Source organism: Hippopotamus amphibius, chromosome 16, assembly GCF_030028045.1.
Source record: "Hippopotamus amphibius kiboko isolate mHipAmp2 chromosome 16, mHipAmp2.hap2, whole genome shotgun sequence".
Classification (NCBI taxonomy): domain Eukaryota; kingdom Metazoa; phylum Chordata; class Mammalia; order Artiodactyla; family Hippopotamidae; genus Hippopotamus; species Hippopotamus amphibius.
The window spans coordinates 17,393,814-17,417,035 of NC_080201.1; the positions used below are offsets into that span (position 1 = coordinate 17,393,814).

A 23,222-nucleotide genomic window follows, 5' to 3' on the forward strand; every position below is an offset into this window, starting at 1 on the left:
GCTCTAAAAGAAGCATATGTGAGGTGCCCTGGGAGCTGCAGGGAAGAAGAGCTGAGCCTGGGCAGCAGAGTTGTGGGTGTAGCAACCTTGCAGAGGAGCACGTGTTGAGCTGGCCTTGAAGAATGAGTAGGAGGTCAGCCAGCATATTGGGAGGTGGGTTCTAGGAAGGGGAGACTCTTGAATTACAACACGAGAAAGCCTGGTACGAGCCAGAAAATGTCACGTAGTCTGTATGGCAGCAGAATACAGTGCACAGAGAGGATGAAGGGAGAAAAGTCTAGATGGGTAGATGGGCCAGGTTTTGAGTTCCTGTTATATTCTGTCAGACAGAGGTTCTGAAGGGGAGCTTCATATCACAATTACCTGTGCAATGTTTAAAAAAGATATTCCCAGGCTCCTGACTACTAAATTAGAAGAGACAGGGGAGTGCTCTCTAATCTGCTTTGCTAACTATGCCCCAGATAAGTCTAATACATTTAATCAGAAAGCCTCTGAGTAGACACCACTGAGGGCTTTTGAACAGACACTGAGGGAAAGGAGAGGAGAGTGGCTGGAGACTGCTGCCTGGTGAGCGGTCAGGACCCAGGGGAAGCTGAGCCAGTGTAATCGGAGGAGTGGAAGGCTGGATTAGGGTCTATCACCTAGACAGCAGGGCCACGACTACTAAATTTTTACATCCCCCACGGCACTTGGCACAGAACTAGTGCTTACTAGATATTTTATTAACCAAACAAAATAATAGTTCTTGGTTCTTGCAATTTGAAGGGCCACACACAAAACTTCTATAAAAGGCTAGCAAAGGGTAAACATTTAGGCTTTGTGGGCCACTTGTGTGTTTGTTGCATATTCTTCTGTTTTATTTTTTTACAACCTTTTGAAAAATGTAAAAACCATTCTTAGTTCAAGGGCCGTACAAAAACCAGCAGCCACAGGCTGTAGTTTGCCAGCCCCTCTAGACCATTAGGTTCTAACTTAACCAACTAGGAGCACAGGGAGCCAGGAAGTGACCCGGCTTGCCTGCACAGCCACCTGAGAGTTAAGATGAGGACCCAGGTCTCAGCCCCTTCCACAACATGAGAAGTTAGAAAATATCAAAACATTTATACATATAATAAATGCTGAGTTCAGAGGAGGAGCAGGAGGTTACCAAAGTGATCTGCGAACACTGTCTGTAGGAAGAGTGAATAGCTACTTAGGGGAAAATGATGGACCCAGAAGTTAAAATCAGTTTTATTCCAGGACTTGGATAAATAGATAGAAAATAAACTGTAATCCTCTCTGACCTTTATTTCTGAATAGTAATTAACATAGCTAATATCCTGAGAAGGAAAAACCTCATGTAATTTTTTTTCTTTTTTTACTTTGTCCCAAGCAAATCAGTTATTCTTAGAAATAACCCTTTGGGGGATATGATCCAATTTAAAAACAAAGAAAAGTGGAGTCCACCATTTGTCTCGGCCACTTAGGTAATTACATAGAAAACTTACAGAACGCAAGGGATTTTTTTCAAGTGTATGCACTTTTAAGCAAACTGCTTCCATTAGTCACTTGCAAAATACCCAGACAAAAAATAAAATTTTTTCATAGCAGGGAAGGAGACAGCAGTTTGTCTCTACTCTCTTGGTCAGGTTTTTCAGGTGGTTTTGATCTATATAAATTCTTCAAAACTTAGTTCAGATACTTTCCATGTTTGTTTTGTAAAGGATGTTATAATTCTGAGGTCAGAGTTGTGCCATGTTCTGTAAGACTGACTATAATTTTCATTTATTTAATAACTTCGGTTTTGGATTATTTTTCAGCTTTGGGACTGCTTTTGATTGCACCCAAGGATTCAAATTTTCATGTTCACAGGAAGGATTCTTGTTTGCTTACTATTCTAATCTTTGATGGTATAATTCCTTTTACAGCTTTTTGATAATTCCATTATTAGTTCAGCTAACATCTCTCCAGCTTCTATTAGGGTGTGTGTTATCGTGCCAGGTGTTTGGGGTAGACAAATGAGGATATGGTTCCTGCCATTAAGATGCTTATGGTTAAGGGTATGTCGTGAAATGGTTGTGTAATAAAGTGGAAGCACTATCATAAGGTCAGAGAAGCGGGGGGCTTTTTGTGTGTACTGGGCAGGCTTCATTGAGAATGATGGCCTTGAAAGATTGGCAGGACTTCACTTGACAGGGAAAGGAATCCCAAGCAGAGAGTACAGTAAATAAAGAGGCAGAAAAGCACAGAACTTACAGAGGAAGGAGGAGCAGAGGGCGCAGCTCTCTGGTTGGTGCAGGTGGTGGAGAGAGGAGGAACCGATGAGAAATTGACGGGCCAAACTGCATGATCTTGATTCCCCCATATGAGCATTTGGCTTCATTGTTTAGGCAGTGAGAAGCCATCACTGAATAGAGGATGGATGTGGTAATTTTAGGATGATTGTTCAAGTAGCTTTGGAAAGGGAAGGGGCTGGGGGGAGAGACTCTGGTTAAGAGGCTAGTGTAATACTGGTGATGGACCATGGGCTTTGGACTAGGGGAATGTGGAGGGAAAGGAGAGCAGTCCAGAGATAGGAATAGAGCATGTCTGTGATGGAGGGTTAAAAGAATGCTGAAATCAGTAATGAGTCCAAACCAACCAACCAAAAAAAAGAAAAAAGAAAAAACCACAACAAAAACCAAACAGGAAAATGAACAGATTGTTGAGGGGGGGATCGTGATATATCCAGTGCTGAGTTTAAGATGGTCCTACAGGCTGGGGATATTGACGTGGAGAGGCCTGGCCAGGTCAAGGTTTGGGAGTGGTGTGTAGGTGAATCTCAAATGTGGTCACAGCAGAACAGGGAGGAATACAGGGCCACAAGCAGAGCTAAGGACAGAGTATGGGATGACCTGGGATGACTTTTTGTTTTATACCTTGTCCTCTTGTTGATGTCCCCTCAGAGTACCTAAAGGCAAGTGGAACAGCTCTAATGGGGTTGAAGAAAAAGACACTTGGGTAGAAGAGGACGAACTGTTTCAAGTTCAGGGTAAGCCAGAAGATTCTCATTGGTTTCTTCTTGACACTTACTGAAGTGTAGATGCATGTTACTGTCACATCAGTGTTCCAGAAACTGCTTGTCTCTAAACTAGAAAAAGTTTAAAAGTTCCTCATTGTGATTCATGAGGAATCTGTTATGTCTTTTCCCATTAAACAATGGAGACTATCAAACTAATACTTTAAAGAAAATTCCTGGTTTGGTTTAATAAATCCTATATTTAATTGTAGTTGATGTCCTTCCTGAAGTCTTTTAATTAGAAAAGGTAGAAGTGGTCATTCCCTATATTTCTTAAGTAAATAATCTCTTACCGGTTTCTATATGTTTTTTTCTAAGATGAGAAACTTTCCTTTTCCTTAATTAATACTGAACTTCACAGCATTTGCATTAGGATCTGTCCCACCACATATTTTGCACTCTAATGGAAATATCTACATGCTAATAATAAACCTTAGTTTTGGAGATTCTGAAGACTTTTGTAACACAGCAGCAACAGTAATCCTTTGCCAATTTCAAAGGTTTTGTCCTTAAAAATTACCTTTTCATACTGCAATAGAGCTTAAAAAAATGAAAAAAAAATTACCTTTCATTGGCAAAAACATAGTTGGCAAAACCAAGATTACACAGAAAATGGGAGAAGTAACAGAATCAATAAAAGTGGCATTAAATATTTTTCAAACAGGATATAAATGTTCTAGAACACATCCAAGTCTGATGCAGTCCAAATTTGTCAGTTTCAGAAATCTGCTTCTACTATGTTATGAAATACTTCATAATTTAAAAACAATCCGCTCCTGTAAGTACCCTTTTCCTGAGTCACCTTCCTTCACTCTTTAGGAAGCATTACTGGGACAGTGACGTCTGCTGAGGCAGACACTGTAGCAAGTGTCACATTTACACAATTTTGCCTTTTCTCGCAGCTTTTTAACTGCTCTTGTTGGCTTCAGGTCGCAAGTCCGTTATACTTCTGTACCCTCCTGTAGCCCTCTGGTCCTTTAAAAAATTATCTTGGTCTGTGTTTTTGAGGCCTGATTTATTTCCATATGATGCGAAAGTAGAGTCTGAGCAGATCTCACGTGGTCTGTTGAAGTGGGAAGCAATAATTATTACCCTGTTCTTTTTGCTTGAGGAATTGAGCCAAATTTTACTTATATCTAATAATCAGGGATTTGTGTATTCAAAAACAGTAAAACTGTTATTTCAAAGCAGCGGTTAACAAGGGGTTATACAGCAGAAACTTTATATATATATATATACACACACACATACATATACATATATACACACACGAGTGTGTGTATATATGTATATACACGTAAATACATATGTATATTACATATACATGCATATATATGTATGTATATATATATATAAGGATTTTAAATAGTAAGTTTAGAAATGATTTTGGTTTTACTAAACAGCCTGAAATCCATCATTAACCAACACTTATTGAATGCCTGTTAGTAAAGTATTTGCTTTGTACAGATTCTCATGTATTGAAATGACTGGTATCTTGCAAGCAAAGGACAAAAACAAATTATCCTTTAGTGATGTCCTTTCTTATCTCAAAGTCTGTAAAATTTGAATCAAGTTTTCCCTTTGGGGATGTTCTATATCTTTTTCTTGTGGTTTGTGCCGAGAAAGGTGAGCTCTGAAACGAGACTATTTTTAATGTTTTCCAGCAGCACCAGATGAAGAGAGTACAACCAGTGTAACAAGAAAGCAGGTAATTTTAAATTCTCTTCTCTGATCTTTTCTGGTTCTGTGAGTAGAAAAGTATCCACATTTCACAGGCATAGACTACCCATCCACCTGGTAAAAAAAATTTATTTGTTGATTTTCGGATAATCCAAACTAAGTTAAAGTAATAGTTATCCTCTGGAAGAAAAATCTAGGAGGTCAGAAAGCTGACTCATTTCCCAACCATGAACAACACACATTTGAAGTTTTGAATGCAGAAATGATTATCAGTTGACAATGAAATGGCAGGACACTGAAAATTAGTAAATGTCCAAATCTATGGCGTTAACTTATAATCTTTATCATGTTTTTAAAGTATAAATCCTTTGGGTTCAAATTATTCTCCTAGGATTGAGTTTACCTCTTCACTATATGAAAATGTAAATAAGTGGAGAGACAAGTTGTGATAAATCCTTTGCTTTTTTTTTTTTTTTGCAGAAGTGGACTGTAGAAGAAAGCGAGTGGGTCAAGGCTGGAGTGCAGAAGTACGGGGAAGGAAACTGGGCCGCCATTTCTAAAAACTACCCATTTGTTAACCGAACAGCTGTGATGATTAAGGATCGCTGGCGGACCATGAAAAGACTTGGCATGAACTGAAACAGGCTTTCATTTCCACAGAATTCACAGGAGCATGGTTCCTAATAATAGTCCCTGGTAGTCTGCTGTTTCTTTCAGAAGCTGGGCTGGGATGAGAATTTTGGGCATCCTCCTCCCATGTGGGGGAGGTCCCAGTTCCACTTCATAACAGTTGGAGATCATGGAGCTGAGAAACAAAGCCAAGTCCACCTCATGTCCTTGACAGAGATGACAGGCACATAGCTTGTACAGTGCCAGAATACCATTAGTATTTCCCTTCTTTAGTGGTTTGCTTGAATTTAAATCCCCGGTAATCAGTAGAACCTTCTCCTAGGAAATGGTGGAGTCTGTTAGGAGCCACTTTTGACTCCATGACCTGTTAAAACCAGCAACATGAGCATCATTTGGAGTGAACTTGTTCCAGGTAAAGCTTTGGCCTTCTGATGCAAATGCAAAGGAACTTCATCTGTCACGAGCCCAGGTTGATAAGAGACCAGTCCTGGTGGAATCAGAGTCCCTTTAAAAACTGTTTAGCCAGTTGTGACATCAACACCTAGACGTGACTGCCTTGGCATTTGCTCTATTTGCTGGGCTACATAGGCAGGTTTAACCTCCACTTCTCACATGGTTGAACCAGTGTGTTTTTTGGTAAAATGGTGATTGTAGATAAGCTTAGCCCCTATCCTCATCCTTTCTTCCCAATTCCCTTCTTTATGCTGGACTTTTAAAGCTTAAAAAAATCCTGATTGAGTATAAATGCCTAATTCCATTCTTTGTGAAATGGTTGCTTCCGCCTGATTCCCTAATTGTGCTGTGTTAGTGTCTTGCACTGGAATTCAACATTCCCTTCTCCTTTTGTACTGTGTTGTGCTTGCTGTCTCTCTCAGACACCCTTAAAGACTGTCTTTTTAGCAAAAAAGAATTTCAGTAAAGTGTTTTCTGTAATTTTTTTAAATGAGAACTAATTATTGTCCATAACTTGTAGCATTCTTCATTAAAGTCTTGCTTCTCTCAAATTTAAGTAGCTGTTTAATTGCAGCTGAAAAGATGGAGGTAGCAAAATGTTGAACCATGCCCTTTGCTAAACCATGTTGTCTGTGTTAAGCTGATGTCAAACTGTATTGGATGTTCTAATCCTTGGAAGCTGTGCTGTACAGATGTGAAAGTTTCCTCTTAATTTGTCCATTTCCTCATATAACATACCTCCAGGGACAAAAGAATTCCTTTTTTCTCACTTTTGAGTGAGTGAAAGGCAAGATGTACAGAAATGCTACAGTTTAAAAACTCATCCTGTAGTTAAAATTTGGAAACTTTGTACAGTGTTATAACCTATTAACTATGTGTTTGGGGGGGTTGGTACTGCTGTTTTTCTGGCAATTAACCCCAAATGAAACTACCATGAGAAGGCAAGAACTTGATCTCCACTTGATCTGGTTGTAGCTAGTTGTGGTCTCCCTCCAAACCAAACTGTAGGATTCAGAAGCTTTTTACCTTTAGCTCTCACATTGTTAGATGGCGCTCTCTGGGTAGAAGAGTGACACTGCAATACATTTAAGGACACGAAATATCCTAATCAGTATTTCTCAGATTTGAGAATTACATAGATCCATTAACATTTTTTAATATAACTTCAATGTTATTTTTATTATAATGTTAGGAAATGTGTACAGACATAAAACTCTGCCTACAGTTTCTATAGAACTATACAACTTACCATGAACTGATGACTGTTTTGCTGAATCTAAGTCACTGCTCACCACCTGAGTAGTGTTAGGACTGTGGCAGTGGTGGGACTTTGGGGGGGGGGGGGGCGGGTGCCTGTGCCACTGTGTACTGAGAAATGACCCCAGTTTCTCCCACCTTCACCTTAGCGAGACTGCTGCAGAGCCACTGTGCCTCCAGACTGCTGTGATGTCATCTGGCCTTTGCTGGATGGAACTGAACACAATTATGAAGTGTGTTCTTTGTAACATAACACATAAGTTGTGACAGATAACAGTATTACCACTTGGAGTCACTGTGATGCATTCTGAAGCAATACTTGGTTAGAAGGTACTCATGCTGTTTTGTTTTTTAAGATTATGGCTGAGATAAAAACATTTAGACATTGTGTAAGAACGCAGAGACTGACAGACATACTGTCTTGTTGGATAAGAGTGAGAGGCCCACTCAGGGCCCCAGCTGTGCCAGCTGTGCTTGTAGATAGTAAGTTAGCCACTGGAATCTCTGAAGGTCCATTTTCTCATCTCTGGGTAATGGTACTTCTCCTGTAGGCTATTGTGAGAATAAAATAAGATGCAGGTAAATCTCTCTGCCATGAAGTCAGCTTTTTCCCCTCTGTGGGTGCTGAAGAAGCCATACATAAAGGAAAGATCGAGGGTTTGAACAATGTAATGGTCTTTAAGTGGGTTCTGGATAGCTTTAGATGACGGTATCAGTCGGCTGGAAGGTAGCAGAATGAGGAGGATTGTCAGTGGAGGGGTTTGATCACTGCCTCTTGCTTACTCTTCATCCATTTAAACTTTTACACGCACTTCCATGCTGTGCTTTGCTCTCCTAAGCTGTAGCACTGGGCAGAAAGAAGTACGTTGAAACAGATGTTGCCCCTGGTGTCTTATAGGAGCAACAGGTATCATCCAGCAATTTGATACAAATGAGAAAAATCTCCCCAGCACTGTGTACTGAGAAATGAACCAATACATTCAGATGGTTGTAAATAAACCTGCCTAATGTTTATCCCCAAGAGGCAAGAACTGAAAAATGACAGCCCAAAGGAGGGGTGGAAATCTCTCTTCTGAAGTAATATATTCTACCTAGCACCCACGAAGTAGGTTTGGTAAGCCACTGAGTTTTTGAGGTAAAGCAAAAATCCTTCCTGGAGCCAAACCTGGGGTTTCATGCCAGTTCTATTCTGGAATATCTATGTGTGGCCCTGAGACTGGCCTAAGTGTGACTTGTGGAGTTAATGATTACCCTAGCAGTTGTCTAAACTGCTTGGTTCTGCTGGGCTGCAAAGCAGTTAGAGTTTCCAGAGAGCAGCATGTTCCCCTTGCTCTTTGGGGCTGGACTGGTAGTTCTGAACCTAGTCAGCTCTGCTAGGAGCCAGAAGACAGAACCCCTTAGTGGCTCTGGGGACCAGCCCCTCTTCCATGGAGCGGATAGGTATGACTTTGCCATCATGATCCCTCCAGGAGGCACAGAATGCTTTTGGCAATTTGCCTACCAGACTGGATACTTCTATTTCAGTTATGAGGTGGGTACTTGGTCATACTGGGGACTTGTTTTTCTTGTTTGTTCATTTCCTTTTGTAAAGGGGATCAGGTTTTAAGTGAACACAAGGTTCTAGTTGTCTTTATTATGCTGTGACTCCCCACCTGTTAATGAAACAGACCTGCTGTTAAATGGAAACCCTTGATGAATAATCACTAAAACATATGGCTTGGCTTCTCAAACTGGGGACTGTGGAAGTGTGCTCCACGTCATGGGACATACTGGGTGCCTCTTCCTGGAGAGGTAATCCTCACACTTACTTGAATTTGGGGATGAGAGAGGAAAGAATTCATTTCTTAAATATTAAAATAATATGGATATGGTACCAAGTTGAATGAAAAGTCACATGAACTTTGGAGACAGACCCAGAAATTTCAAAGACGCTTCAGTTTATGAGTTAGGGGAGCAAAATTTACTCTCTTGCCTTTAGGGGTAATTCCCGCAAACTGAAGAATCACTGACTCAAGGTTTCTCTATGCAGTCAGACAGTCCTGTTGCTTTTAGGAAGGTAAATGTTTTCAAGTTGCCTGTTCACAGGCCAAGTACTTTAATCCATGCTGTGCCCAAGGATGATCTGCTCAATGGTAAACTTACAAGCTGTTCATTTCCTTTGTTCTTTATATTACAAGCCTGTGAACTTTCTAAATTTCGTTTACATAGTAAAAGACTATGTTGATCTTACTCCAATGTACCTTAAAATTTATTGTAAATTAACCCATCAGAGATTTTTCTTAACTCTGAATTTATAATTGAATAGTTGTTACCTGTAGCTGTAGCCTCGGCTTATCAAGACCCAGCTTGGAGACAAATACCTATTGAATGCCTTATTTATTTACTGTCAAGCAGCAAATAAGCCCAAGGCTGGTATACCACTGGGGAGGTAAAAACCAAGAGAGTTCAGCCAAGAACTCTACTGCCAGATTCATACATACCAACCGATACATGCCAGCTGCATGGTCTGAGACATGTTTTCTCACCAGGGGTGCTACTGGCATTTGAGCAGGATGTTCAGCATTGCTGCCCACCCCCCCACTTCGCCCACTAGCAACACTATCGCCACATCGCAACCCACACTCAAAGTGGGAGTTGGGCAGTACCATCCCTGATTGAGAACCCCTGTGCTGATGGTCATTGGACGTCAATCTCACCATTCGCTAGCTTCCTGATGATGCAGCAGGAGCTTTTCTCCCTCTTTAATGTGTCTTGGCAGGTTCAGCGGACACTGGGAATGTCACATGACCGGCATGTTGCTGCCACTGCACATACCCCACAGGGTTTCCTCATAGACACCTCTAGGAATGTTCGGGGCCAGATTAACTTCTCTACCAAAGAGACAGGTCTGTTTTCATCATCACGGCTCTTATAATAATCATGTTTCTTTGAAAGTGGGAAAATATGGAAAATAATTGAAATTAGTTAAGTACCTGAGATATAAAAGCCCTGGCTTTTTCACATACAGAAGATGAAAAGGTAAGAAAAAATTTTAGCTTTCAACACCAAAAACCAGATTTCCTGCAGACTGCCAATGGCCAAGGACATTAATCAGCGGTCCATTGGCAATCTGGAGGCAGTCTCCAGATGACTAATTATTATAACTCTAGGATCCAGGAGCTCGATTTTATCTCATCATCTCCAACGAACCAGATTATGGGAAAGTAATCAAAACAGGCAGACTCATTTATGATACAGAATTCCAATTATTAAAAATATTATGGGATAGCATTTCTTTCTAGTCTTCAAAACACTTGAGTCAGTTACCAAAAAGCAGACTCAGAGCATAAGGAATTGCATGGCAATAAAGAAATATCCATATTCTACAGCAAAGCACTTTCTACAGTCACCAGAAAATTCCTACAGCCAGACTGAGCCTGTCCTCACCCTGGATGGCACCAGTCAGTTTGAACTGTCCTCTCTACCAGCTAGGTGCACCAAAAAAGACAGTGTTTCTCAACAGGGACATAAGACAATCCTTCGTCGAGTAGCACAGGATATTCAGCATTATTACTTAGTATCTTTGGCCCCTACATGACATGCCAGTAGTGCCTTCCAGTCATTTCGACAATCAAATACACTGCCACACCTTTCTAACCCTGCTCCTCCCCACTCCTCCCCAGCCACCACGTGCAGGGTGGCGACCCCAGGTGAGAACCAGCACCAGTACATACCCTGAACCATCAGCTCGCTTACAGACCACCTTGTAGGAAGTTACTCCACTAGGATAGCTTCTTTCATTCACAAAGCACCCATTTTTTCCCTACTTTCAAGTTCAAGGGGATATCCCAGCTCTAATAGTGTACAAGAAGCAGGCAAACACTATGCTCTTAATATGCTCTTGACCAGAAATTCCTTAAGAGATGTGTGAATTATAGGTTGAAAAAGAGGAAGAAAACCTTGTTTTCTATCCAATATGAGCTAAAATTACGAATATTTGGCAAAACTATTATAAGTAATGTTTAGTAAAAGAAGTTTCATGTAAGATCACTATCCTCCACATCAAAAACTGGATCTTTGTACTTTCTAAGTAAAAAGAAGGTGCAGTTGGAAGGGTGGGCGACCAAGACTTGGTAATCATCTAGAGATTCCTACAGGTTTTTATCAGCTTTGTCTAGAAAATCAGCAAAATCGCTTTGGTTCTGTGCAAGTATATCTCAATTTTGGAGTCTTCTATGAGGGGCCTGAGATGGACCACAAAGAGAAGAATGAAAGAAAACAACTGAATGATACTCTGGATGCAATTGAGGTAAATGTTTTGTGGGAGAGAAACATCTATGGAAACTGATTTTAAATTTGGAAGAAAGATTAGAAATTATGAGAGTAATATCATCTGAGTGAGGGCTCATTTGGGTAGAAACCAAACAGGCAAAGGGATTTGAAGCTTTTAATTAATTTTGTGACTAGGAGCTCTTCAAATTCCTCACTTGTTTTTTACCAGGAATTGGCAAATAATGGCTCACAGGCCAAATCTGGTCCATTGCCTGTTTGTTTTTTAACTTAGATATAATTCACCATTTTAAGTATAGTTTAGTGGTTTACAAGGTCCTGCAACCATTACCAGCATCTAATTCCAGAATAGTTTCAACTCCCCAAAAAGAAACTGCATACCTATTATTCACTCTCTGTTCCCCATGCCCCCCAGCCCTGGGTAATCCCTCACTAACCAACTTTCTGTTTCTATAGATTTCACATTCTATACATTTCACATGAGTGGAATCATACAATTGTGGCCTTTTATGTTTGGCTTCCTTCATTTAGCATGTTTTCAAGGTTCATCTATATTATAGCATGTATTAGTACTTCATTCCTTTTTCTGGATGAATAATATTCTATTGTATATATGCACCATATTTTGTTTATCCACTTATCAGCTGGTAGACATCTGGGTTATTTCCACTTTTTGCCTATGATGAATAATGCTGCTTTGAGCATCTGCACGCCAATTTTTGTGTGAATATGTTTTCATTTCTGTACACATATAAGTGGTATATTCTGCTGGGTCATATGGTAACTTTCTAACTTTGGTGAGGAACTGCTATTTTCCACAGTGTCTAAAGCATTTTACACTCCCACCAGCAGTGTATGAGGGTTGGAATTTCTCCATATCCTTGCTGACACATTACTGTCCTTTTTGTTATAGCAATCCTAGCGGGTATTAGTGGAATCTTGTGGTTTCTGAGTTGTGTCTCCCTAACGACATTGAGCATCTTTTCATGTGTTTTTCAGCCTTCTGTGTATCTTCTTTGAAGAAATGTCTATTCAAATCCTTTGCCCATTTAAAAATCTGGTTGTCTCTTTATTGTTGACTTCTAAGAGTTCTTTATATATTCTGGATACAAGTCCCTTATCAGATATGATTTGCAAATATTTTCTCCCATTCTTTGGGATCTCTCTTCAGTTTCTTGATAGTCTCCTTGATGCACAAAAGCCTGTTTCTGTAAGTGAAATTTTACTGGAACACAGCCATGCTCATTTGACAATTACAGTTGGCCCTCTGTATCTGCAGATGCAGAAACTGCAGGTACAGAGGGCTGACTATGGGACCTGAGCATCCTCTGCAGGCCCTGGAACCAACCTCCCCATGGATACTGAGGGACGGCTAACTGGACATATTGTCTATGGCTGCTTTTGTGCTACAGTGGCAGAGTTTAGTAGTTTCAACAGAGACTGTACGGCCTGCAAAGCCTAGAATATTTACTGTCTGGCCCTTCAATAAAAATTTACAGATCCTTATCTTTTATCATACACAAAGAACAGAAGACATCACCCGGAAAAGCAATGAAAGATACTCTGGAAGAACTTTCTAGTTTCAGCACTGAAGTTTTTCACTATAAAAATTATTTTTTAAAAACTGAAGTCCAGGCCATTTTTTCAGATATAACAAAACTATCATTTATCAACACGTCCAATAGCCAATGAATAAGTCACTCTACTTCCAGATAAACTAGGCTAGTGCTGGTTGGTACCCAGGTGAGGCTAGATGAGGGGCAGGGAGGACCGCTTTCTGTATTTCATTTTCTGTCCCGCAGGAGAGTACACGAAAGGTGCAGAACAATATCTTTCACATGTGGCGATACTACAACTTTGCTCGCATGAGAAAAACAGCTGACCTCTTCCTTCTCCAATCAAACTACAAGTATGTGAATTGGTGGTCGACAGCCCAGAGCCTTGTGATTGTCCTTTCTGGGATCCTGCAGCTGTATTTCTTGAAGCGTCTCTTCAATATCCCAACAACTACAGACACAAAGAAGCCAAGATGCTAAGCTCACACAACTACAGTGCCCTGGCTCTTTTCTTCTGGGGTGCAAGCTTTGTCAAGTTATTGGGAAAAAATCAGTTTTTCTTGTTAGAAAATTGTAGTTTATTGCTCTCATCTACACGGGCAAATTAGCAATAAAATAATAAAAACGTGAAAATTTTGATGTTAACTATTTCTAAAGTATGTACTAAATGCTACTATCAAAATACTGTCCATTATATTGCAGTCCTTTAGTCTTCACTATGTCTATTTAGAAATTAACAGAGAACCTCGCAAAGAAGAGTTAAAAAAAAAAGACAAAAACATATAAAAACTGGGTTTTATATGTAACATACAAAACAGAGTTGGTAGAGTGCTTTTCTGCACTTGAAAAATGCTTTATTTTTAGAGATGTCGCTTTTGGAATTTAAAATATGCAGTATAAGCACCATAAAAATTGCTTTACAATACAGGTAGTTAAAAAATTTTTTGTCTGTGATATGTTTTTTACTAAAAAAATTTTAATTCTAAAAATAACTTTGGAAGGCATTGGGGAAAGATGGAGGAGCTGAATTATTACTTCAGGATCTCTGATTAGTGCTTTTTGTCCACTCCAGTCAGGTAATTAAAGATTTATAAGAATATATATATAAATGAATCACTCTGCTGTACACCTGAAACTAACACAATATTGTACATCAACTATATACTTCAATAAAAAAATTTTTTTTAATTAAAAAAATACTTATAAGAGAAATTGTTTTAGAAATCAAGGTGATAAAAATAACATCCAGCCTGGGATCATACCATTCAAGAAAAAGATCGAGAAAACTGCTTGTAAAAGCCAAGATAATATAATCAAATGATATTCATAAGATCCTACTCTTAGTAACAGAAATACTCAGTATAAGCATTACAAAAGTAATTCTTACCATTTATTCAACACTATCATTTGCCAGGCACTGTGCTAGGTGCTTTACAATTATGATTTCTAATTCTAAAAACTATTCTTAAGAAGACAGCTAAGCTGTTTTTTGAAACAGAAGAAGGAAATGAAGATTAAAGTTTAATGACTCCTCTAAGGCCATACAGCTGATAGATGTTAGAACTGGTGTTTGAATCCAAGTTTTTCTTCCACACCACACAGCACCTACCGTATAGAAAATCAGCAGAATAAACTGCTCTATTTTATCCAAATTTCATTTGTAAAATCCCAGACATGACCTACTATTCTGATATCGCAATATCTATCTTTCATAGTATTAATAAATAAGAAAATTCATTACCTTCTTATCATGTGCTTGGAAAAGTGTTATCACAGATAACAATAAGCTATTCTTATCCTCAGTTCCAACAATTTAGAACCTGTTACTCAAAACAAGAAGCCCTCTGATTCAAATATAAAACACAATATTCTATTTAGTCACAATCAAAGATCCGAAACCCCATTTTTGAGCCATTTCTGCATAATAAGAATCCGGCCTGCATTTGTCCATAATAGAGAGAATATTAAACTAAGAAGTCCCTGAAGAGGTCACAGTGTTGACAAAATTCAACATGATGGTGGAGCCTACACAGACACAGGAAACAAAGCTAGGCCCTTCCATACAGCCACAAGTCCTCGCGATGATTTCGTTTTAAGTCAATGTCTCTTCATGCCGCACATATTCCCCAATGTCTGCTTGATGAAATACCACAATCGCCATGGGGTCTACTTTCCTGCAGTCTTGTGTAGACTTTGCTGCCACCCCAAAACCCTGGGATTCAAAAGAAGAGACACTGATTCACTCAAGTCATTCAATAAGTACGCATTGAAGTCTGGAAACAACAAAGACGAAAAAATACAGTTCTTCGAGAATTCGAAAGGTGCTGAGAATTTAGTCTCTCAAGCGCAGATTGAAAATACATCCTTCTTGAATATAAAGATACTTGATTTTTTAACAGTGACCATCTCTACTCACCAAAGGGATGTCTGCCATGGAGTACACCACAACTCCCTGGTACTGAGAAGTATTTTCAGTGATTCGACCAAGTCCAGATTTCAGCACATGGTTCCCATACAGAAAGGATTGCTCTGCTCCTGGTTTTATCCACACTTTATACTGTAATAAAGAAAATTAATTCCAAGAGACATAAAAAGGCTAATAGTTATACCCCTGCAGATAAGCTAGCTCCTAGATCTATGGTTAATTTCTTTCCTTTTCTCCTTATGAACTAAGTTTGTTTCTTTCATTTCTGTTTAAGAAGTATAGTGATCTACAATACTATGTTAGTTGCAAGTGCAAAACACAGTGATCTGATGTTTCTATACACTGCAAAATGATCACCATGATACAAAGTTATTGCATCTGTACTGTATCATCCATCACCATACAAAGCTACTATGATGTGCTATTACTGACTATACGCTCCATGCTGCATATTTCATCTCTGTGGTTCATTTATCTTGTAACATGAATTTTAAGGAAAAGAGAGGAAAAGGCATGTTTCCCTTAAACTGTTCACTCCCTGAAGAGAACTGCCAGGAGGTTCTTGCCTCAACTCTACAATTAACTTCTCCCATAGGCAATTTAACAGCTCTTTTTCTGTACCCCACTATGCCCCTATTCATAGGCACCTATTTGCTTTTCGGTCTTGAGCCGGGTCTGCGCAGGCTTTTCAATTTTTGCTGGAGAGAACTACCACTACGCAGCCACACAGGGCTCCTACCCCTGAGCCCCAACCACGCCCAGGCAAGACATACAAACATCTTCAGGTGCCGGCGCTGACCCTAAGCACTGTCAGGGACTCCGTCGCAGAGCAGGTGCCCAATTCTGTGTTCTGATGTTGCCCTCAGCCTAGACTTCCTCCATCCCTAGTGACGGATGGAAACCACCCCACAAACCTTGGCATAGGGTGCTAAGTAATCCAGAGCGGTGATGTGCAACCGAAACTTGTGGGTCTTAGTGAATTTTCCGAAGCACGTCCCCAGCGACACCAGCTTGTCACCGGAGATATTGGCGGCCAACTTCAAAATCTTCTCGCTGAAGGGACAAGGAAGAAGGAGGTGTCAGCTGAGGGAGGCTAGAGGGACCCAGGCCCCCACCCGGCTCCACGCTGCCTCCCCAGCCCCGCGTCGCCTCACCTCACGTAGTACACCCGGTCGTTGTGCAGCCTGAAACAGTAGGTGCCGTCGGGCCTGTCGACCAGCAGCTGAAGATTCTCCCCGATACTGAAAGCAAAAGGAGGACTCGAGGCCGCGCCCGGACTCGTCCCGGCACCGCGTCCCCGCTCCACCCACGCCCCTCCCCGTCACCCATAGACTCGGTCTTCTGCCCCACGCGCCCTTACTATTTTGCTATCTTCTCAAACATTACGCGAGTCTCCTCTTCAGTCAGAGGCCGCATTTTCCCGCTGGGTTGGAACGCCGAATCCTCGTGCCTCAGTTACCGGAAACGGAAGATCAGCCGCCAGCCGCTCCTTGGCAACCTCAAAGCCGGCCTCTCTAGCTGCTTCCCAGTAAGTTCCCCACGCTAGCGCCCCGTAACCTGGAGGACTATCGGGGAAAGAAAGCCGGCCGGATGAGAAATCATAGAGACCGGAAGTGCACCCCGGCTGCTTCCGCTTCTAAAGTCGGAGTCAGCGCTGTCGCTGAGCGGGAGCGGGAGTGACGCTGCTTTTGAGAAGATGGCGGCGGCGACTCTCCCATCCTCGACTACGGCGTCGGCCACTGCGACAGCCACCGCGGCTGCTCTCGGGGAGGTGGAGGATGAAGGGCTCCTGGCCTCGCTGTTCCGGGACCGCTTCCCGGAAGCCCAGTGGCGGGAGCGGCCCGACGTGGGCCGCTACCTCCGGGAGTTGAGCGGCTCCGGGCTGGAGCGGCTGCGGCGCGAGCCCGAGCGTCTGGCCGAGGAGCGAGCGCAGCTGCTGCAGCAGACGCGCGACTTGGCCTTCGCCAACTACAAGACCTTCATCCGCGGCGCCGAGTGCACCGAGCGCATCCACCGCCTCTTTGGCGACGTGGAGGAGTCGCTCGGCCGTCTGCTCGACCGCTTGCCCAGCTTCCAACAGAGCTGCAGGTGCGGCGGGCCCGGCGCTAAAGGGGCTTTTAGTAATGGCAGTAGCTATCATTTTCCATGATAGAAATAGCTAACACTTCGATAGCGCTTACCATATGCCAGGTTTTCCTCTGAGCACTTTGTTAATCCACTTAAACTTCACAGCAGCCTTCGAGGTAGGTATTGTTATTCCCCTTTTGTGTATGAGGAAGTTGAGACACAGAGGTTAGTGACCGCCCCACGGCACAGCTAGTAAGTTTCGAAGTCAGTATTGGAACCCAGCAGCCCATCCCTCCCTAATAGGGCTGTTGTGAGCACTAAACAAGGAGAATCCATGCAAAGCACTTATCATTGGGTCTGACATAATTAACACTCTACAATTGTCAGCTTAATATATGTGCATATTTATGTAAACATATACACACAGCACACACGTACACACAACAGCTTGGATCAGAGGTTGTCTCCTCCAAAACTCCCATTGATAGGAGGCTGACAAGGACATCCTCCCATTTGGGGGCAGTAAAAATCATCAAAAAACCCTCCTCCTTTTTGAGCCATATTCTACCTTGTTCGACCCTCCGTCCATTATGCCTAAATCGGCCTTCCAGCCTTTCATGATAAAAGTCTAAATTTTCTTTTGAGTCTTTGCATACTTGAGAATAGCTTTCATACTCTTCCAATCCCCTAGAATAGATAGAGGGCTTCACAAAGCAGGTGTCTGCAGAGAACAAATGGAGACTGTAGCTGGAACTAAGGTTGGACAATAGCATAGGAGAAGACTAGAGGCTGAGGAAACTTGAGGGTAAGGTTGTAGTTCTAGGTTAGTTAGGGCATTGTGAAAATAATAATAGCTGTTATTAAACGAACATTCACTCCATGTCAGGTTGTATGTTACACACATCTCATTTAATCCTCACATCATTATGAGGTGGGTCCTATTACTATTTTACCAATGAAGAAACAGTTCAGAGAGCCTAAGTACCTTGCCACAGCTTGTTAAGTGGCAGATCTGGGTCCAGATTTTTTTTTTTAAATAAATTTTATTTATTTATTTACTTATTGGCTGTGTTGGATCTTTGTTGCTGTGCGTGGGCTCTCTAGTTGCAGGTGGGGCGGGGGCTACTCTTTCTTGCAGTGTGCGGGCTTCTCATTGCTGTGACTTCTCTTGTGGAGCATGGGCTCTAGGCACGAGGGTTTCAGTGGTTGTGGCTCTTGGGCTCTAGAGCACAGGTTCAGTAGTTGTGGTGCATGGGCTTAGTTGCTCCGTAGCATGTGGGATCTTCCCGGACCAGGGATCAAACCCGTGTCTCCTGCATTGGCAGGCACATTCTTAACCACTGCCCCACCAGGGAAGCCCCTGGGTTCAAATCTTTTTATCACTTATTGTGTGAACTTGGACAAGTTGCTTAAGATCTCTGGGATTAAAATTTCCTCAAAGGTAAAAGTACTTACTTCATGGGTTTGGTGTGAAGAGTAAATCAGGTAAATCACCCAGCCCAGTGCCCGGTTCATAGTAAGTACTTAGTAACTGTAGCTAAGGTTTGGATGCAGAGCAGTGAACCACCAATGTTCTGATCATTACTAGGAATTTCGTGAAAGAGGCTGAGGAGATCAGCTCCAATCGTCGGATGAACACCCTGACTCTAAACCGGCACACAGAAATCCTGGAAATCCTGGAGATCCCTCAGCTCATGGACACCTGTGTCCGGAACGGCTACTATGAAGAGGCCCTGGAGCTTGCAGCCTACGTACACCGACTGGAAAGGAAATACTCCTCCATCCCTGTCATCCAGGTAGCCAACTTGCCCAGAGAAAACTCAAACTGATGTTCTTATCATTAATTCTGTGATCATCACTGACCCTTGCGACAGAAACCTTAGGGAAACTCCTTGCATGTTTCACATCAGTTTCTATAAGGCAGCCAGGCTTGATCATAAAACATACATTCATTATTCAGTCAGCTGATAAATATCAATCATGTGCCAGACATTGATCTAGGTGCTGGGGATACAGTGTGAACAAAGACAAGGCCTTAGCTCTCTGTGATTATAAGCTGCTAGTTGGCAAAGAAATAAATAATATCCTTTCAGATAGTGTTAAGTATCTTACAGTAAACCAGGGAATGGGGTAGGAGACTAAGGTGGGTTACTCAACGTAGAGTGGTCAAGAAAGGCTCTTCTGGAGAGAGAACATTTAAGCTGAGACCCAGATGATGAGAAGGCGCCAGCCACATGAAGATGTGAGGAGAGAGCAAACCAGAAAGTGGTACGAATAAGTACAGCAGGCTAAGGAGGGAAGAAGTTGGAGTGTTTAGAAGTATAAAGACAGCCATTCTGGCTGGAGTGCAGTGAGCACAGGGAGAGCAATAGGAAGCAGGTGAGGGCAGGAGAACCAGGCAGGGCCTATAGGCCACAGTGCACCGAATCTTTGTTGGTGAATCTGTGTGCATGTTTTAGGAAATATACTTTGTATATCAGGACAGCAGTGGGCATGTTGGTCTGTAGTTTTCAGGGTTAGTGGAATGGGTTCCAAGGAGTGTCTTTCCCAGCGTGGTGTCTCACCCCCTGTGTCATCAGGGCATTGTGAACGAAGTGCGCCAGTCCATGCAGCTAATGCTGAGCCAGCTGATCCAGCAACTGAGGACCAGCATCCAGCTCCCTGCCTGCCTCCGTGTCATTGGCTTCCTACGGCAAATGGATGTCTTCACCGAGGCCGAGTTGCGGATCAAGTTTCTTCAGGCCCGAGATGCTTGGCTCCGTTCCATCCTGACTGCCATCCCCAATGATGATCCCTATTTCCACATCACGAAAACCATCGAGGCCTGCCGTGTCCATCTCTTTGATATTATCACCCAGTACCGTGCCATCTTCTCAGACGAGGACCCACTGTTGCCCCCTGCCATGGGTGAGCACACCGTGAATGAGAGTGCCATCTTCCATGGCTGGGTGCTTCAGAAAGTCTCACAGTTCCTGCAGGTGCTAGAGACTGACCTTAACCGAGGGATAGGCAGTCGTCTGGATTCCCTGCTGGGCCAGTGCATGTACTTTGGGCTATCCTTCAGCCGGGTAGGAGCTGATTTCCGGGGTCAGTTGGCTCCTGTTTTCCAGCGAGTGGCTGTCAGCACTTTCCAGAAAGCAATTCAGGAAGCAGTTGAGAAGTTCCAGGATGAAATGAACTCCTACACCCTCATCTCGGCTCCAGCCATCTTGGGCAGCAGTAACCTGCCTGCTGCTGTTCCAGTTACTCAGCCAGGGACCCTGCAACCGCCCATGGTGCTCTTAGACTTCCCACCCCTTGCCTGCTTCCTCAACAACATTCTGGTTGCCTTCAATGATTTGCGCCTCTGCTGCCCCGTGGCCCTGGCGCAGGATGTAACTGGAACCTTGGAGGATGCCCTTGTCAAGGTGAGCACATACTGTTGGCTCTCTGGTGGGGCCTCCTTTAGTAACAGGCCACCAGACTTTTGTAATAAACCAGTCCTTGTGACAGTGGTGCCTGCTGACTTAGGTTTAGTGTGGTTTTAGAGGTTTTTCTGGTTGAAGAGCTCTGGTTAGTCCCCCTTCATGAAGTGGCTCACCAGTGGTAATGGTTCACTAATGTATCGGTTTTCTCTTGCTGCATAACAGACTCACACAAACATAGCAGCTTAAAACAACACACATTTATCATGTCTCAGTTTCTGTGGGTCAGGAGTCCAGGCACAACATAACTGAGTTGGTCCTCTGCTCACAAGGTTGCAATCAAGGTGTTGGCTAAGCTGTGGACTCATCTGGAGCTTGGGGTCTCCTCCTTTCAAGCTTATTCACAGTGGCAGATTTCTCTTCTTTACACTTGTAAGAGTGAGGCCCTCAACTCCTAGAGGCCACCCCACTCCATAGGCAGTTCAGTGTGGCTTTTTCATTTTTCAGGGCCAATGGGAAAGCATCTCTCCTGCCTGAGTCTCTTGTAGGGGAGTCCTCAACCCTCTTAAAAGGCTCATATAATTAAGTCAGGCCAACCCAGTTTAACCTCCCTTTTGATTAATTCAAAGTCAGCTGACTAGGGATATTAACTAAAGCTGCAAAATCCTTCTCCTTTGCCACATTCTATTGGTTAGAAAAAAGTCAGAGATGCTGCCTGCACTCAAGGGGAGGAGATTACACAAAGGAGTGGATACTGCAGGGTGGGGGTCACAAGAGCCATCTTAGAATTTGCCTAATACAAGTAATACTACCAATACTACTAACATCCAAGTATGGTGCACTGTTTTTACACGTTAGATACATCAATGAAGTGACAGAATTGTGAAGACTGACTGTAACTCTGAATTTAAACAAGATAATAATACAATGTACTGTGTGGAACGACTTTCCTCCTGAAAACTTGAGGGCTGCACATTTGTACCTAGTTTTATACACTGCTGATGGTGACAGACTAACCCAGTGATTGATGGTGCCCTTGTCTCTTAGGTAACTAAAGTAATTCTGGCCTTCCATCGTGCTGAAGAGGCTGCCTTCAGCAGTGGGGAGCAAGAGCTCTTCGTCCAGTTCTGCACTGTCTTCCTGGAAGACCTTGTTCCTTATTTAAATCGCTGTCTGCAAGTCCTTTTTCCTCCAGCTCAGATAGCACAGACCTTAGGTAAGAGAAGGGAGGAGAAAAGATTTTGAAAACTATTTTATTGACTTGTCATGTACTAAATAATTCACCTATTTGTGAAATTCAGGGTTTTTAGTAAGTGTACACAGGTGTGCAACCATTACTACCATTTAATTTTAGAACATTTCCATCACCCCAGAAAGATCCCTGGTGTTCATTTGTTGTCATTCCCCAATCCCACCCTTGACCCCGGCAACCACTAATCTACTTCCATTGCAGTAGATTTGCCTTTTCTGAATATTTTTTATCAAATAATATGTTTATATCTGGCTAAGTGAAAGAAGCCAGTCACAAAAGAACCACATAATGTATGATTCCATTGACATGAAATGTTGATAGATAGTTTTTAAAATATTTTCTAATTTGCCTTCCCTTCTCTGTGCCCACTCTCTCAGTGCCTGTGAAGGGGACGTGGGAGGCACAGATTCCCAAAGGGCAGTAGGCCAGTGATCCCACCAGAGTAGATGCTCTCTGCTCCTCCAGCTTTTCCTGGGGCCTGTCCAGGGAAGGCGGTGCCTACTGAGGCTCTCCTGGTGCTTTCTTTCTCCGTCCGCCCGGCACTGGGCTGTTCCGATTACCTTCAGAGTCTGGCTTTACAGCATAGCTTCCTGTCTCATATCACAAAGGTTACTTCTACTGTATGGAAATATGGTAACTGTGTTCATTTTGTCTAATAAGTGTTTTTTTCCTCCTGTGAAACATGAATATTTAAATTAAACGCTTTTTCCACTCCTGTTCTTTACCATCTGGGCCAGGCATTCCACCCACTCAGCTCTCCAAGTACGGAAACCTGGGGCACGTGAACGTCAGCGTCGTCCAGGAGCCTCTGGCCTCTATCCTGCCCAAGAGAGAGACGGTCTTCTGTCTAGACGACAAGGAGCTAGTCCCCGAGTCCGCAGCTCCAGAACCGCCCTCCGAGGGGCCACGCTTCGAGCCTGTCACCCCGCCTATCCCTGACGGGAGGCAGGAGGAGGTGGAATCCGCGGGGCTGCCGCAGGCCGACGATAACGCGGGCGCTTGACAGGCGCCTCTGGCGGCCGCGGGGCTGGCTTCATGCAGCGCCCGCTGGGAACGGCAGCAGCCGCGCGTGGGAGAGCCTCCGAAGGCGTACTTAAAGGGGGAACCTCCTGCTTATTCTTGTAAACGCTTGATTAAATTGTCAGAAATGGAATTAAATAATAAAGCTGATGACGCCACCCAGAAGCAGGCT

General features: G+C 42.8%; 4 protein-coding genes across 8 annotated transcripts in view; 3 read left to right on the plus strand and 1 right to left on the minus strand.

The window, feature by feature from the left end:
* Positions 1 to 6,348, plus strand: part of TERF2 (telomeric repeat binding factor 2) — a 23,002-nt gene extending 16,654 nt beyond the window's left edge. For 2 of the 3 annotated variants that reach the window (XM_057713525.1, XM_057713527.1), the window contains 3 exons: positions 2,925 to 3,010; positions 4,702 to 4,745; positions 5,198 to 6,348. In XM_057713525.1, coding sequence (XP_057569508.1) covers positions 2,925 to 3,010; positions 4,702 to 4,745; positions 5,198 to 5,356 — 289 coding nt within the window. In that variant the 3' untranslated portion in view covers positions 5,357 to 6,348. The remainder of the gene's footprint in view (positions 1 to 2,924; positions 3,011 to 4,701; positions 4,746 to 5,197) is intronic. The other variant, XM_057713526.1, reaches the window with a different exon arrangement.
* On the minus strand, positions 1,369 to 16,840 carry NIP7 (nucleolar pre-rRNA processing protein NIP7). Of its 3 annotated transcripts, XM_057713532.1 has the most exons (6): positions 16,668 to 16,839; positions 16,462 to 16,548; positions 16,222 to 16,360; positions 15,299 to 15,439; positions 6,827 to 6,875; positions 1,369 to 4,100 (listed from the first exon to the last, which is right to left on the minus strand). In XM_057713532.1, exons 1-6 carry the CDS (start codon positions 16,721 to 16,723, stop codon positions 4,015 to 4,017), a joined length of 558 nt encoding a protein of 185 aa, XP_057569515.1. In that variant the 5' UTR covers positions 16,724 to 16,839; the 3' UTR covers positions 1,369 to 4,014. The 3 variants fall into 3 exon arrangements, with proteins under 3 accessions (XP_057569515.1, XP_057569514.1, XP_057569516.1); XM_057713531.1 differs by lacking the exon at positions 1,369 to 4,100 and having other exon boundaries at positions 6,407 to 6,875; positions 16,668 to 16,840; XM_057713533.1 differs by lacking the exons at positions 1,369 to 4,100; positions 6,827 to 6,875 and adding an exon at positions 13,277 to 15,094 and having other exon boundaries at positions 16,668 to 16,827.
* Positions 7,287 to 13,506, plus strand: TMED6 (transmembrane p24 trafficking protein 6). The gene is made up of 4 exons (XM_057713530.1): positions 7,287 to 8,588; positions 9,816 to 9,942; positions 11,194 to 11,345; positions 13,129 to 13,506. Exons 1-4 carry the CDS (start codon positions 8,376 to 8,378, stop codon positions 13,360 to 13,362), a joined length of 726 nt encoding a protein of 241 aa, XP_057569513.1. The 5' UTR covers positions 7,287 to 8,375; the 3' UTR covers positions 13,363 to 13,506.
* A 57-nt stretch (positions 16,841 to 16,897) lies between the features above and the next one.
* On the plus strand, positions 16,898 to 23,222 carry COG8 (component of oligomeric golgi complex 8). The gene is given in 6 exon segments (XM_057713524.1): positions 16,898 to 16,945; positions 16,947 to 17,395; positions 18,963 to 19,170; positions 19,954 to 20,781; positions 21,826 to 21,994; positions 22,768 to 23,222. Coding segments are annotated over 6 exon segments (1,968 nt in total). The 3' UTR covers positions 23,034 to 23,222.

What these genes read in the sequence shown, in the direction of transcription:
- TMED6 (XM_057713530.1), top strand. Translation starts at nt 8,376, where the DNA reads ATGTTCCCCTTGCTCTTTGGGGCTGGACTGGTAGTTCTGAACCTAGTC. An exon ending in CTTCTCTACCAAAGAGACAG is followed by an intron (nt 9,943 to 11,193) that starts GTCTGTTTTCAT and finishes AGATTCCTACAG; the next exon opens with GTTTTTATCAGCTTTGTCTA. An exon ending in ATACTCTGGATGCAATTGAG is followed by an intron (nt 11,346 to 13,128) that starts GTAAATGTTTTG and finishes TCTGTCCCGCAG; the next exon opens with GAGAGTACACGAAAGGTGCA.
- NIP7 (XM_057713531.1), bottom strand. Translation starts at nt 16,723, where the DNA reads ATGCGGCCTCTGACTGAAGAGGAGACTCGCGTAATGTTTGAGAAGATA. An exon ending in TTTGAGAAGATAGCAAAATA is followed by an intron (nt 16,549 to 16,667) that starts GTAAGGGCGCGT and finishes TTTTGCTTTCAG; the next exon opens with TATCGGGGAGAATCTTCAGC. An exon ending in GACCGGGTGTACTACGTGAG is followed by an intron (nt 16,361 to 16,461) that starts GTGAGGCGACGC and finishes TTGTCCCTTCAG; the next exon opens with CGAGAAGATTTTGAAGTTGG.